Source organism: Euleptes europaea, chromosome 12 (assembly GCF_029931775.1).
Source record: "Euleptes europaea isolate rEulEur1 chromosome 12, rEulEur1.hap1, whole genome shotgun sequence".
NCBI lineage: Eukaryota > Metazoa > Chordata > Lepidosauria > Squamata > Sphaerodactylidae > Euleptes > Euleptes europaea.
Genome location: NC_079323.1, coordinates 43,445,679 through 43,459,519, shown reverse-complemented (window position 1 = coordinate 43,459,519; position 13,841 = coordinate 43,445,679). Strand labels below are relative to the sequence as shown.

Genomic DNA, 13,841 nt, shown 5'->3' with positions numbered 1-13,841 from the left:
GAAAGGCGGCGCCGCCCCCCTCCCCCCCCCGGGGAGGGACAGGGAAGAGCCCCCTTTCCTTCTTCCCGCTCGCCCCTGCCGCTCCCCCCTGCGTCAAGCGAGGCTCCCGGGCGTCACTCAAAGCAGCCGAGCCCCGCCTCCTCTCGGCCGCCTCATAACCGTCGTGGCGCCGCCGGGCCGGGCAGACCCAGGGAGAGTAGGCGGGGCTTTCGTCCGCGCTCGGTGGGGGGGGGGGGCAGCGGAAGATTCGAAACGGAACTCTTGCCGCTAGAAGAACGACTCAAGTGACGCGGAGCCCGGACTTCCGGTCAGGTCGCTCTAGGCGCCCCGTCTCTACGGTGAAAAACCATGTGTAAAAAAAAAAAGGGAGGGGGGGGTTCCGGTTTTAGACCGGAACTGTCCGTAAGGACGGAAGTTAAAGTCTCTGTGGTTTAATTCACAGCGGGTAGCCGTGTTTGCAGTAGTAGAAAAGGGCAAGAGTCCAGTAGCACCTTAAAAATATTTTCTGGTAGGGTATGAGCTTTTGATTATAACTAAAGTCAATGCATTTACCTGGGCTGAATAAAGACCTTGCATTCATGGCTCATGACCAATGCTGATTTCTCCACACCCATCTCTCCCCTGGACTTTACAGACTCTTCTGCATACCACACCTAATCCCATCACGCCTGCTATTCACATGTACATACGGTTAACATTTACATACTAATGCTTGTCTGAATTCACTCTCCTCTACTTAAAGACAGATGGATTCACATTCTAGCTGTATCTGAAGAAGTGAGCTGTGGCTCACGAAAGCTCATACCCTGCCAGATAATATTTTTATTAGTCTTTAAGGTGCTACTGGACTCTTGCTCTTTTCTCTATGGTTTAAAGGTGATATTGTCCCTGGGGCTAAAGAAGCGACTTTGCTCAAGGAAACCAAACTAACGAAGTGCAGCATGGAGGCGGAGCAGATACGAAGCGCCGGGCTCCGTCATGGTGGTGGTGGGGGGTCATTGGTTGTTTGTCTAGGGCATAAATTGCTTCAGGTCGAAGCTCTTGAAAGTCCCCGGTAGTGTCTGGGGCACTGGATGTGTTGCGTACTGCTTTGCAAGGGCTGGAGTAATAGCTCACCTGTCACCGCGGGCTGTACACATTCAGATTTTTTTCTTCAGATGATCAGGAGAGGGTTCAGTTATCAGGTGCTGAGCAAGTTGAGAGCAAGTGTGATTGCGTAGTGGTTGGAGTGCGGACTAGACACAGGTTCAGATCGCTACAGATCACCTGGGACAGATCTGGGCGAAAACGCATGATCGCTTTATCCTCCTTTAATCCCTGTTTTAGCCAGGATTGAACACACATTAGGCAAAATGCATGCATTCGATCCTGGCTGAATCCTGGCTGAAACAGGGATTAAAGGAGGATAAAGCGACCATGCGTTTTCGCCCTCTGTTTCAGCCTTAACTACCTTACATGTGTGTGTAAAGTGCTGTCAAGTCGCAGCCGACTTATGGCGACCCCTTTTGGGGTTTTCATGGCAAGAGACAACAGAGGTGGGTTGCCAGTGCCTTCCTCTGCCCAGCAACCCTGGACTTCCTCGGTGGTCTCCCATCCAAATACTAACCAGGGCTGACCCTGCTTAGCTTCTGAGATCTGACGAGATCAGGCTAGCCTGGGCCATCCAGGTCAGGGCTTAACTACCTTACAGGGTAGAATAAAACAGAGGCACGAAACCAATGTATGCTTTTGGAGGAAGGGTGGGATAAAATGTACAAAATAGCCGGAACTGTGTGCAGACTTCACATCATCAACCTTAAGTACAATAAAAACAGAGTAGGTAGCTTCCTACAGAAATAAATTATATCCCTTTCTAGGTTATATACTGTTTGGTTTTGCTAATTTATATTATCTGTAAGTACTGTGAAAACATGGCTTACTTTTTTATTGCATCTTATTTATTTAAAACATTTATTGGCTGTTTTCTTTATGGAGCTCACAGCAGCTTACAACATAGGTAAAAAACATTCAGTAACATACATTAAAAACAAACATTTGAATCACAACTCAAGACTGTTAATAAACTTAACCCAATGCAGTCCTAAATAAAACCATCTTCAACAGTCTTCTAAAGGTCTAAAGTGAGGAGGCCAGGCGCAACTCCCTGAGGACATTGTTCCACTGTCACTGAAAAGGCCCTCTCTGGTGATTGATGGGACAGTCTGGAGGGCTTCTCCCTGTGATCTTAATTCCCAGGCAGGAATTTTGATCCATATTCTGCAGTGTGACATCTAATATCACTAGATCTTGCAATGCTGGAACATCGGTTCCTCTCCTCTGTTCTTCTTGTTTGTGCCCATGTGTATGCATCTGCCAAATAAATGTAACACTGAGCGTTGGATTCTGGCTCATAAAAACTTATGCCACACTAAATTTGTTTCGTGGGGGGGTTGCCGTCAAGTCACAGCTGACTTAGGCAACCCCATAGAGTTTTCAAGGCAGGTGGGAGGTGGTTTTCTATTGCCTGCCTCTGCATCATGACCCTGGTATTCCTTGGAGGTCTCCCATCCAAATACTAGCCAACTCAAGGCTGAAAGTGTGTAACTGGCCCAGGGTCATCCAACAAGCTTTCATGGCATGAGTGGGGATTTGACCCTTGGTTTCCCAGGTCCTAATTTGATACTTTAACCACTACACCACACTGATGCCGTTATTCTTTAAGGTACTGCAAAATAATTTACTTCAGTGGCTAATGTGATTCCCTCACTGGAATTCATTTGGAAGCAAACCTTTCCCAAATTCTTCAAATTTCAGTTTGTACAATCTGTTCATATGAGATGGATAGATGTGCAAATTACAGCTGCACTTTTCCAGGAAGGAAAAAAGGTATATTTTTGTTTTAATACTTAAGACTGGAGCAATTCACATGGAGATCCACTCCTTATCTAAACTTTACTGGATAATCTTTACTGAACAGCTGTGTTGCACATGACAACCAGCACCCTATAGTGCTCTTGCTTTTAAACTGGCCAGCTCTGTAATGGAAGGTCCACATCGTTGCATGTACTGAAAGTCACATATAACCTGTCATATGTTACGTTCTGGATCTGATTATTTGTTACGTCAACTGGTAAATATGCAAGTATATGAACCATACGACCCTCAAAATACAGCCACTTGAAGATAGGTTGCTTCAGGATTAGGCTGGCCTTGCTTGCGTGTCATAATGTTCTGGTTTTCTGTCCTCATCTGTGGTTATAATTACAACTCTGCCATAGGAAATAAAAATACCATCAATGAAAACAAAAATAAATAGGGAGTGGATGTGTGCGAGAGAGAAAAAAATGGGTTCATACCGTGTTTTCTATTTGTTACCGAAGCCAGCAATTCTTATTCTTGGAGGGGAATTGATTGGTCACACTAAATGAACCTTTCTTCAGGTTGATCTGCAAAGCATTAAGATGGTATACATCACTGACAGCCAACTTTTTGAGCTTGTCTCCTTTAAAAAAAAAACTCCCAATGTCTACCTGTGAAGGTGTTGGTGTACTGACAGGGGTGGGGCATCACAGCCAAGAGTTGTAGATGGCCAGACCCATTGGGAGGAAGCTGAGCTCTAGTGTTGCTGCCAGCATTTCAAGGGTTTACTTGGTCCCTTGTGGATGTTGTTCCACAATTGCGGGGCTGCCACTGAAAAGGCCCTCTCTCAAGTACCCTGATCCTGCCTCCTGAGCAAAATGGTCTGGCATGCTACTGTTCAGCACCTAGGTTTCTTATCCCCTCTCCCTGTGCACTGTTCATGACATTTTTGTTTGTTGGGTTCAATGGGACTAAACAGGCCTGACTGGTTTGTAAATTGATCGCTTAAGCAATCTGTTAATCATAACTTTTCTTTTGAAAACAGTAGCTGTACACTGGTTCTTTTCATCAAGCCTCATTTCCTAACCAACCTGAAGTTTAATCACTGATTTATGCATCTGTTTTTATCAAGCAAAGAAGAGAATGTATATGCACAGTTCTCTGTGATGATGCTGAAAGGCGCCTTTGTCTATGAACAGCAAAATTGTTGCGATTCCAGCATCATATACAATGGCTTGTTTTAAAATGGAAAACTGCATTTTTTATTCAGCATTTTACTAATGGAGATCTTTGGATCTCTTACAGGCCTCCAGTAAAATCACTTTCAGCCTATGAGACTCACTGAGTACATAGCTGAATGCATATGTGGCCAGAAGGTCGAGCATTGGAACTTTTCCTGGGAAACTTGGGCTTACAATCCTATTTGGGCATAAACTCACAGGATGGCAAACCAGTTAAGAGTCAACAGTGCAGATTTGCACCCTTCTAAGTCCACTGAAGGGTGCAACTGCGTTTAGGATGGCACTGCCAGTCTCAGTTCCCTTTCTGTGATAAGGGAATAATAGTGATCTGTCTCACATGGGTGTTACAGAGATGCATGAAAAAAACCTTAAAGCAATTTGAGCATTAAAGCACTATAAAAATTAATAATTCATACCTGTTTCACCATTGCAAACAAGGCAGCAGTCATTTAAATTCACCCACCGTCCGTTGTTTTATAATACTGGATCCACTCTTCATCAACACGGAGGTGGCTCTGACATAATGCACACTGGAGTTCAGCAGTGTGCCCAGAATAATGACAGTTTTCCGCCAGACTGTTCAGCTGAAATCCCAACACGGACCTCACTGTATTACTATCACTTAAAGTGTAATGTTCAATATTATAAATTCTTGATCTTAATTCATAGTCCAGACCTTTTTTTTTTTTTTTTTTTTGCTGTCAAGTCACAGATGACCCTGTAGGGTTTTCAAGGCAAGAACATTTAGAGGTGGTTTGCCACTGCATGCCTCCATATCACAACCCTGGTATTCTCGGAGGTTTCCCATCCAAATACTAGCCAGGGCCGACCCTACTTAGCCCAGATGAATAGTTTGCCCAGTATGTTAGGAATACTCATATCTTTGTTGCTTCACAGATAAAATTGAGTGAAAAATTTTTTTGCGTGTGTTTGCAGGAGGAGTAATTATATTCTGTCCGTTATAATTTCCTGCTTTTATTCTCAGTAACACTTAAATGTTTTGCTTTCGTGTTCTTCAGTGACCGTAATTTTTAGAGGTTTAAACATGAGACGTATACAAATTTCTTTACCATGAGGCTGTGGTTTGGTTCTGAATACTTCAGACTGCTTTCTAACTACTTTAGTTCAATTCAATCTTTATTCACATTTTTCACAACACAATTTGTAAAAGACAAGTTACAAAAAAAAGAAACACCCTCAGAACCATATAAAAACATTATAAATTATTAAAAAGGAACAACATGAAAACTATATAAAAAAACAAACATGAAACCCCAAACTATCATCTCTGATAATAAAAACTTATTTTCTCTAACCTTCTGCAAAAACATAATATACTTACTGAATATAACATATTTTGGGTTAAAATCAGTTTCTCATTATTTGACCAAGATTATTTCCCTGTCAAGAACGGAACTGGCCTCATAGGCTTCATTTAATTAGATTCCTCACATTTCAGACATAGCATCTTTTTTTTTGTCCTGTCTCCCTGGCCTCTGAAATAGTCCCAATCTTTGTATTTATTACTACACATGATCATTTTTTGTTATTTGCAGGAATTTAAAGTCTCCCCATGTATCCTACAACTTGACTGAGGAAAGTCTGAAGGCTTCCTTCAGCCTAAAGAGATTTCTTCCAGTTTAAGTGGCTTTTCCATTGGAGGAGGAAAGCTGGAGGGGGGCTCCTTCAGCCACAGCAGCTTCTTCCAGCCTAAGGCGGGGTACATGGCATTACCTGTACAGGTTCTGTTCCCTGTTCGAAACAGGTTGCTGGACCACAGGATTATTGGCCAGTAGGGCTCTTTTGTGTCCTTTAGCACTTAAAATGTGTCTGAAACTCTACTCGTTGTCTCAACCAAAATCCAAAAAAGAACAGACATCATTTTCACAAAAGAAATTTGATTTTTCATGTTAATAAAACTCCTACCACATTTTAATAACAGAAAACTGGACACTCTACTCCTCTTATTTGACCACCGTGCTGGCTCAGGGCAGCCATTTAAACAAAATACAGGAACAAAAATATAGCACACAATTGAAACTGTCTGTAGGGGAACAGAATACATTGGAATTTGGTTAGGATTAAAAGCCTAATCCAAAACCATGTGAATGAATGGAGGAAAAAATCCCTGACTTCAGTTGACCTCTGAATTAGGCGCTAACAAACCCCCAATCTTATGAAAAATTCTATGGGGCCCTTTCTGGGTGTTGGCAGTTCATGCTAAAGGGATTTTCTAAAATGGATTATACTTCCCATTGCAGAAAGCCTTTTGCATTGTTTCAAACTGGAGAGAATTTGCTGAGCTGTTGAGGACTGAAAAAACAGAGCCAGTAAAAGTGCATACCTGCACATTTCTGTTATTAGCCACTACCCCCTTAAAAATATTTGATGTGCAACATATGTATGCAAGTTGTACATTGGCCAAGGATAAGGATATTGGTATAGTCCTCAGTCTAGAATACAGTGGACATTTTCAACATTAGAAATGCATTCCCACATAGGTATTCTTCCTTTCACATCCTCTTTAACCCCGCAGATTTTCCTATTCCTCTACATTTCTTTGGAAATGCCAGAGAAACGGATGTGAAGTATTGTCTTGCTTTCTGAATAGTCAGCGTTCCAAGAGCACATGGTTGGCCACTGGTAGAGACAGACAGCCCTTTGTCTACTCCAAGGCCATTCTTATAATCTCATCTGTGCACTGCAGATTTCAATAGAGCCAGAGGTCTATCCAGGATACATCCAGCCAGCTTCATCGTGCAGTGGTTCTGCAGTGATGACTAGGATACTCGAGTAAACCATGCAGTCTGCACGGCAGAAGTCACAGTGGCAGCACTTAAGAATTAGCATGTAGGTACTGATGAAAAAGCATGGTAAGATCATTTGAGCCTACTTCTGAAAATATGGCTCTACCCTAGTAGGACCATTTCCCCCCTCCCCCTGTTCAGTATTATCTACTCGGACTGGTAAGGGCTTACAGGGTCCCAGGTAGAGAAGAACCTTTGCCTATGCCTGTTACTTTAACTGAAGATGCCAGCAGCTGAACCCGGGACCCTCTTCATGCAAAGCATATGCTATATTCCTGACCTATAGCCCCTTCCATTTTAATACCTAAACAAATGCACTTCTCTTGTCGTTGGCTAGAAGTGATCCTGTTAGGAATGAATTTAGCCAACTGATAAATTATAACAAAATTGGCTTAACCGCCAAATGTCACAGTCCTGATCCATTAAAAGGAATCGGCATTTTGATACTGAACTCCACAGAATGTGAATAATAGCTATAGGCAGTTTTGTACGGTCCTGTATACTTCATACATTACTTTGTGGTGAGGGGGTCTCTTTTCCATGCCACTCTGGTACTGTGAGAAGCCCTGGGCTGCATGAGCATTCCACAGAAACGGGGGCAATGTGGAAGAGTCTCAGCATATGGTCCCCATATGTTTGAGGCTTCTCGTATTACTCAAACTGTAGAGGAAGGAGTCACAATGCAGGGTCTATCACACCACAAAGCTAATGTGATAAAGATACCAGTGAAATCAATATTCACACGTTTAAAATGTTCTCTGTATGATGTGTTCTACTTCCCTGGGGACACCTTCATGCAGAAAACCAAATGTGTGATCCAGTTTCATGGCAGATAGCGTAGATGTGTCTTGGGTTTTTTTTTGTTATCACTGTTGCACAGTGGTCAGAGGCCTTATTTAAGTTGTATGCATCTAAAGATTGAGATGCATAATGCAGATAAAAAGTTAAGTGCCCCACACTAGACTAAGGATAGAAAAATATAGGTAAACCACATTTGTCTTCATACACAAACATTTAAACCTTTGTTGTTCTGCAGGGATATAGCTGGATATAATTTAACCATGCTAATTGGCAGCATCCCTTTTTTGTGAGTTAAATAATTAAAGCTCAAGGCCAGCAAGGGAGAAAGCACCAAAACTGTAATGTTACAAGCTAAAACAGAAAAAAAAGAAATATCAATGCTAAGAGGTTTATCGATATTTGCAGGAAATCAAATGAAGAGGTCTACTTCCCACATCCCTGGAGAAAAGAGGAATATAAAACAGTTGTGACCACAGTTGCTACATTTGTTTTCCTCGGTGTTTTAGGGAAGTTTTCTCCTCCGATTTCAGTACTGTATATAGTGCATTTACTTTACAGTAGTGAGGCATCTCCCATTGGCAAGAAGATGAATTGATTCACTGAATAGGTAACATGGCAGCTAGCTCCACTTGTAGACCAAACAGGACTGACAAGGCAGCTAGCTTTTATAGCACCTTTCTAGCCAAAACATTGATAAGGAACAATCGTAAAATGACTGGTGTAGCACTTCGTGAAAGACATCTAAGATATGTATGGTTGTGGCTGTTCAGGGCCACCAGAGAGCCAATCATTTCATACAGTCAGATCATCTGACCTGGCCCGACTGCTGGCTTTACTCAACCTGCTAAGGGGTCTTGTGTCAACAGTGATATCAGCTGATGGTAAGGGTAAGTCCTCTCCTGGTGGTTCTAGCACTGGTTCCTCCTCGGGCTTTGCTTCTTCTTTTTCCTCTGCTTTGTCTGTCACCTTTTCCACCCATGGCTCTTGTGCCTCCTCTGCCACCTCAGGTGCCTCCTGTTCTTGCTCTTCTCTCATGTCTACTTTCTCCTCATCCTGTTCATCCATCCGGGCGTAGGATGGCAGCTGCTCGTCAAAGACCCTGGAAAGGTCTTTCAGGCGCTCCATGCCGATCTTCTCTTCAAAATTATTGAACGAGGGGGGTATAGGTGTAGTTTCTACTCCCACCTCTGTCAAAGGGAAGTAGTGAAATACTGGCTTCTCTTCCTCCAGCAGCTTGTAACCTTTGACTTTTTGGATGGATGAAACTGCGATAGAGTGAAGGGGTTTCTCTGGGGTCTCCACGGGATGTTGTTCTGCTGACCTTCTGAAAGCCATCAGGATCTTCTTAAAGCCCAAATGACTGATCTCCACAAGATTGAGAAAGAGGGACACTGAAGCCACAGCCAACATAAACATAATAAAGACAGTTTTCTCAGTAGGCCTGGACACGAAACAGTCTACAAGGTTGGGACAGGGCCATCTGCCACAGCGGTAAAGAGGCAGAATTCGGAAGCCATACAGAAAGTACTGACCCACTATGAAGCCCACCTCAAAAAGTGTTTTGAAAAAGATGTGGCAGATATAGGTTCTCAACAGTGTCCCCTCAAGACGAAATTTCTTGATCCCCCTGGGGCTTATTTCTTTGGTGACTATAGGGCTCTTCCGGTCTGGATCAAGGGCGGAGTTTTCTTCATCTGCCTCAGCTTGCCTAGCCCTTTCTGCTTCTTCCCGCTCTTTCCTTTTCTCTTCCATCCTAACATGGTGTGCGGCATGGCCCAAATAAACCAGGGAGGGAGTGGAGACAAAGATGATCTGCAGGACCCACAAACGGATGTGGGAGATGGGGAAGGCTTCGTCATAGCAGACATTCTCACAGCCAGGCTGCTGGGTGTTGCACACAAAGTCTGACTGTTCGTCTCCCCATACAAACTCTGCCGCAGTCCCTAGGATCAGGATTCGGAAAATGAAGAGTACTGTAAGCCAGACTCTCCCTATGACAGTTGAGTGCTCATTTACCTCTTCTAAAATGTTCCCCAAGAAACTCCAGTCACCCATTTCTGGCTGTTTAAAAGAAGGACAATGATTAAGTTAAATTCTATAGAAAGAATTAAACATTCTGTGTACATCATATTTGCTACGTTCCTTTAAAGTCTTCCACAGATCTCTCATCTTACTGATTGTGAGTTCTGCTACAAAGGGAGAAGTTCAGAACATCCTGCTCTTAGGCTACACATATTGTACAGAGGTGACCATTTTTTATATTCTATGGCATTTCAATTAAATGCATCATGTCAAATCCTATGAACCAGGCAGATTTTCCTCCCTTTCCCTAAGCTGTGGCCCCTATAGGGCCGGTACTGGGAGCAGGCCCTGGAAGACCCCATTATAGGATACTGCAGTGAGAGAGAGGAATCCCTCCCTCTTCTCCCCCTCCCTCCCTCTTCTGCTGACAGAGGAAGCACGGCGGAGCAAGCACTCCGCTTGTGCAATGAGAAGGTGAGTGATTTTATCTGGTGTTTCCCCTCCCCCGCCCCCATGACACATGGCATTTGTTCACCAGAGTGAACTGACCCTCTCAGCACTGGGGGAAGGAGATACAGGGAAGGTCTGCATCTATTAAACAATCTAGTTCATTGTTTTTCCCTTGCGAGGTGGAACTGGGCAAATTAGAAGCTGATATTCATTTAATAGGACATAGAATTGCATGGTATAGCCCAATCTCATCAGATCTGAGAAGCTAAACGGGGTCGGTACTTGGATGGGAGACCACCAAGGCAGACTGCAGAGGAAGGCAATCACAAACCACCTCTGCTTCTCACTTGCCTTGAAAGCCCCTTGCTGGGATCGCCATAAGTCAGTTGCAACTTGATAGCCCATACATACATATTCCTTTAATACTCTTATTCCGGAATAACTGCATTGGCTTCAATAGTACATAATAGTTCTGGAATTAGTTATTTGAAGCTTGCTGACCAAGAGGACATCACATTCCACTGTAGCCAGGCGGTGGAATCCTCAGCATAGCAGCTGGTAAAACCCACACAGTCTTTTCCACTGAAAAACCGCTGAAACTCTCTGACCCCCTTAAAGTTGGAGGCAGGACCATGCATGCCTGGAGATTCCTTTCACAGCTTTACAGTGCAATCTTAAGCAGGGTGATTTATTGCATAAGATATCTTGGAGAAACATGCAACCACAGTAAGAAGACTGTCCAAGGCCTGTTGACTGCAATGGACTTAAAGAAGCATCACTCTGCTTAGGATGGCACTGTTATTAGCGATCCGGTGCAACAGTTACAGGCAAATCTCACAAAACCTCTCACATTTACTCTAAATACGTTGTGCAGTACTGAAAGCACTATCACAGCAGTGCCAAAAGATTATATGAATGTGAACCATGATCATTTATTGTTGCTTACAGTTTTGTAGTTCTAACTTCTAACGCATGAACACATGAAGCTGCCTTATACTGAATCAGACCCTTGGTCCATCAAAATCAGCATTGTCTACTCAGACTGGCAGCAGTTCTCCAGGATCTCAGGTAGAGATCTTTCGCATCACCTACTTGCCTCGTCCCTTTAACTGGAGATGCCGGGGGTTGAACCTGGGACCTTCTGCATGCCAAGCAGATGCTCTACTACTGAGCCACAGCCCCTCCCCAGTTGAGCCTTTGTCTGGTCATAGTGGTTCATAGGATCAGACTATTAAGAGGCATTAAATTTTTTTCTTGAGTCTAATGATATGAAAGATCAGCTCCATTTCTTAAACTTATGCAGACCGGCTGGCCATTTTAAAAGTATTTATAAATGTGCAACATTGCATAAATCATAATTTCGGTGCACATGGTTTTGAACAGCCAGGCAAACAGTTATTTTCTCAGATTTAATTGCTTCCAAACATTGTCTATATGACTATGAACATATTATTTACACAAATGGAGGTTGTGTTCCATTTCATAGCAACAGCTACCTCAAGAACCACAATGCAAATTGAATTACCAGTTCAGAATCATTTGAACCAACAGCATGAATCAACAGATATTGTGTGTAAATTTTTGTTATAATCCGCTGCTAATACTATTTGGTATCAATTAACTCTGTTGGGTCATCGTTCAAAACTGGCACTTCCAATACCACATGCCTTATGCATTTAATTCAAGGAAACAAAGGACTATATTTTGCATTCTTCCTCGAGGTTTTCTGCAAGCAACTAGTTAAATTTAAAGGAAATCACCAGAAGCACTCTGTAATAGGGTCACATCATTCAGAAATATTAAATTTGCACTTGCAACTTCAACAAAAATGCATTATATAACGTTTTCTGTGTTCTGTTAGAAAACTGAAATATTTTGGACATCACTGTCAAGTATTCTTGTTAAGAAAGAATTGGTACTGTCAAGGCTAGTTCTAACTTCTGTGGTCTATCCAGTAAATCAAACAAATAAATCTGTCTCTGAAGAACCAAGTCACAATTTCAGTGCCTTGTTCTTCAGTACCATACATTTTAGCAAGGTGTCTGCACCAGCTGTTCTTTCCCATCTGCACTTAACCCCAGCAATTCTCTTTTTAGGAACTCAGAACACCAGTCCTACCGAAGGTCAATAGGATTTGTACTTAAATGCCAATGGAAATTGTGCTCTGCCTATCTTGCAACAAGGCAAGTGAAAAATTTGGGGTGCTTCTCCATCTGAATGGTGCTCACACAGAAAGATGCACATTCAAAGCAGGACGCTGTGGCTGTTTTTATTTACAGATTTCTGCATTGTGTTGCAACACAGAACAACTCTATACAGACGCTGTTGCATTCCTTATGGATGGGAACATGTTGGAAGGATGGCCATAGTATCCTGCATTCATGTGAGTATTTCTCTGGACCACCATACAAAGAAAAAAAGAGCCTCAAAGTGGCTCTCAGCTGTGAAGCTGCTCATAGATGCTGACATGCTCATATTGCAACTGCTATGATTTCAACTACCTAGAGCTAAAAGTAAGTCTAAATAAATCAACTCTATCAAGAAGGCAACTTGCCGCAGTGAAAGGATCCGCTGAAGAAAAGTGCTCCCCTTGTCGTTTGGCCCTCGGCAGCAAAAACAAAAAAGAGAACTGGAGCTTCTCCTTGCTCTAAAAGTCCCCACTGCGTCGCACGACTGAGCAGATGTGACTGGATCAGCACTGATGGGTGGGCTTTGCTTGCCCTGCACTATATAAGCTCCATGCCAGACATCTTTAGAAAGTGAATGACATTTGGTGACATGGAGAACAATAGAAGGGAAAGACAAAAAGTGAGAGACGGAGAAAGAAAAATAATGTGTGCTTGCTGAATAGGAACAAAGTGAACCTAGGGATGGGCAGCAGGCAGGCACTGATCGTGTAACACTGGCCAAGATGCTTTTTCTAGAGAGAAGTCATAGAGCTATGTTGAAATGTCTAGGTGTGTAGAGTAGCGAACACAAACTGAAATGTCTCTGGCCTTATCTATTCTGCGTTGCTATTATGTGTCACCTGGGAAATTATGGAGAGTCAGCCCATGCAGATGATCCTTTTACCATGTTCTACCACACTTCTTGCCCCATCTGTACTTCTCATATGATATTTTGATGTATCGGCACTCCTTCCCACTTGGCTGGAATATACAGGTGACCAAAACTCACTTCAGGGTAACTACAAGTTTTTACCTGCTCGTAGTGAACACCTTCTTTAAATTAATATTAACTTACTAATATTAACCCTTCTTTTCTTCCATGGCATTTCCATGGCACGCACAGCATTTCCCAGACAGCATTTCCTAAACAGCATTTCCTAGATAGTTCCCTATGCAAACACAGATCAGATACAGATCTGTGTAGTTTTAGCTAGATGGCAGTACCATGTGCCTTCAGACAACACCTTGACAACTTGTCATGTGTCTGGGACAACATCTTCCTTACCTCTTTCAAAACCCTATAGTGTTCGAAACCATGGCATATGAAGGAGGATAGATTTATCAGAATTATTTCAGCATGGTAAAGGTAATGGTGGTCTTCAAAATCCACACTGAGCAAAGGACTAAGAGCTCTTTGGTCCAGGCAGGTGACATTCTGACCACTGTCACTTTTGGGTGGTACCAGCCGATAGATTTTTGTAAAAACCACACCTGCCCAACCCAGGAATTGTCCT

At 42.9% G+C, this 13,841-nt stretch overlaps 1 protein-coding gene across 1 annotated transcript; it reads right to left on the bottom strand.

The window, feature by feature from the left end:
* Positions 1-7,925: 7,925 nt before the first annotated feature.
* On the bottom strand, positions 7,926-12,784 carry GJA8 (gap junction protein alpha 8). The gene is made up of 2 exons (XM_056858273.1): positions 12,710-12,784; positions 7,926-9,744 (listed from the first exon to the last, which is right to left on the bottom strand). The coding sequence occupies exon 2, from the start codon at positions 9,740-9,742 to the stop codon at positions 8,480-8,482; it is 1,263 nt and encodes a 420-aa protein (XP_056714251.1). The 5' UTR covers positions 9,743-9,744; positions 12,710-12,784; the 3' UTR covers positions 7,926-8,479.
* Between the last annotated feature and the right edge of the window lie 1,057 nt (positions 12,785-13,841).

What these genes read in the sequence shown, in the direction of transcription:
- GJA8 (XM_056858273.1), bottom strand. Translation starts at nt 9,742, where the DNA reads ATGGGTGACTGGAGTTTCTTGGGGAACATTTTAGAAGAGGTAAATGAG.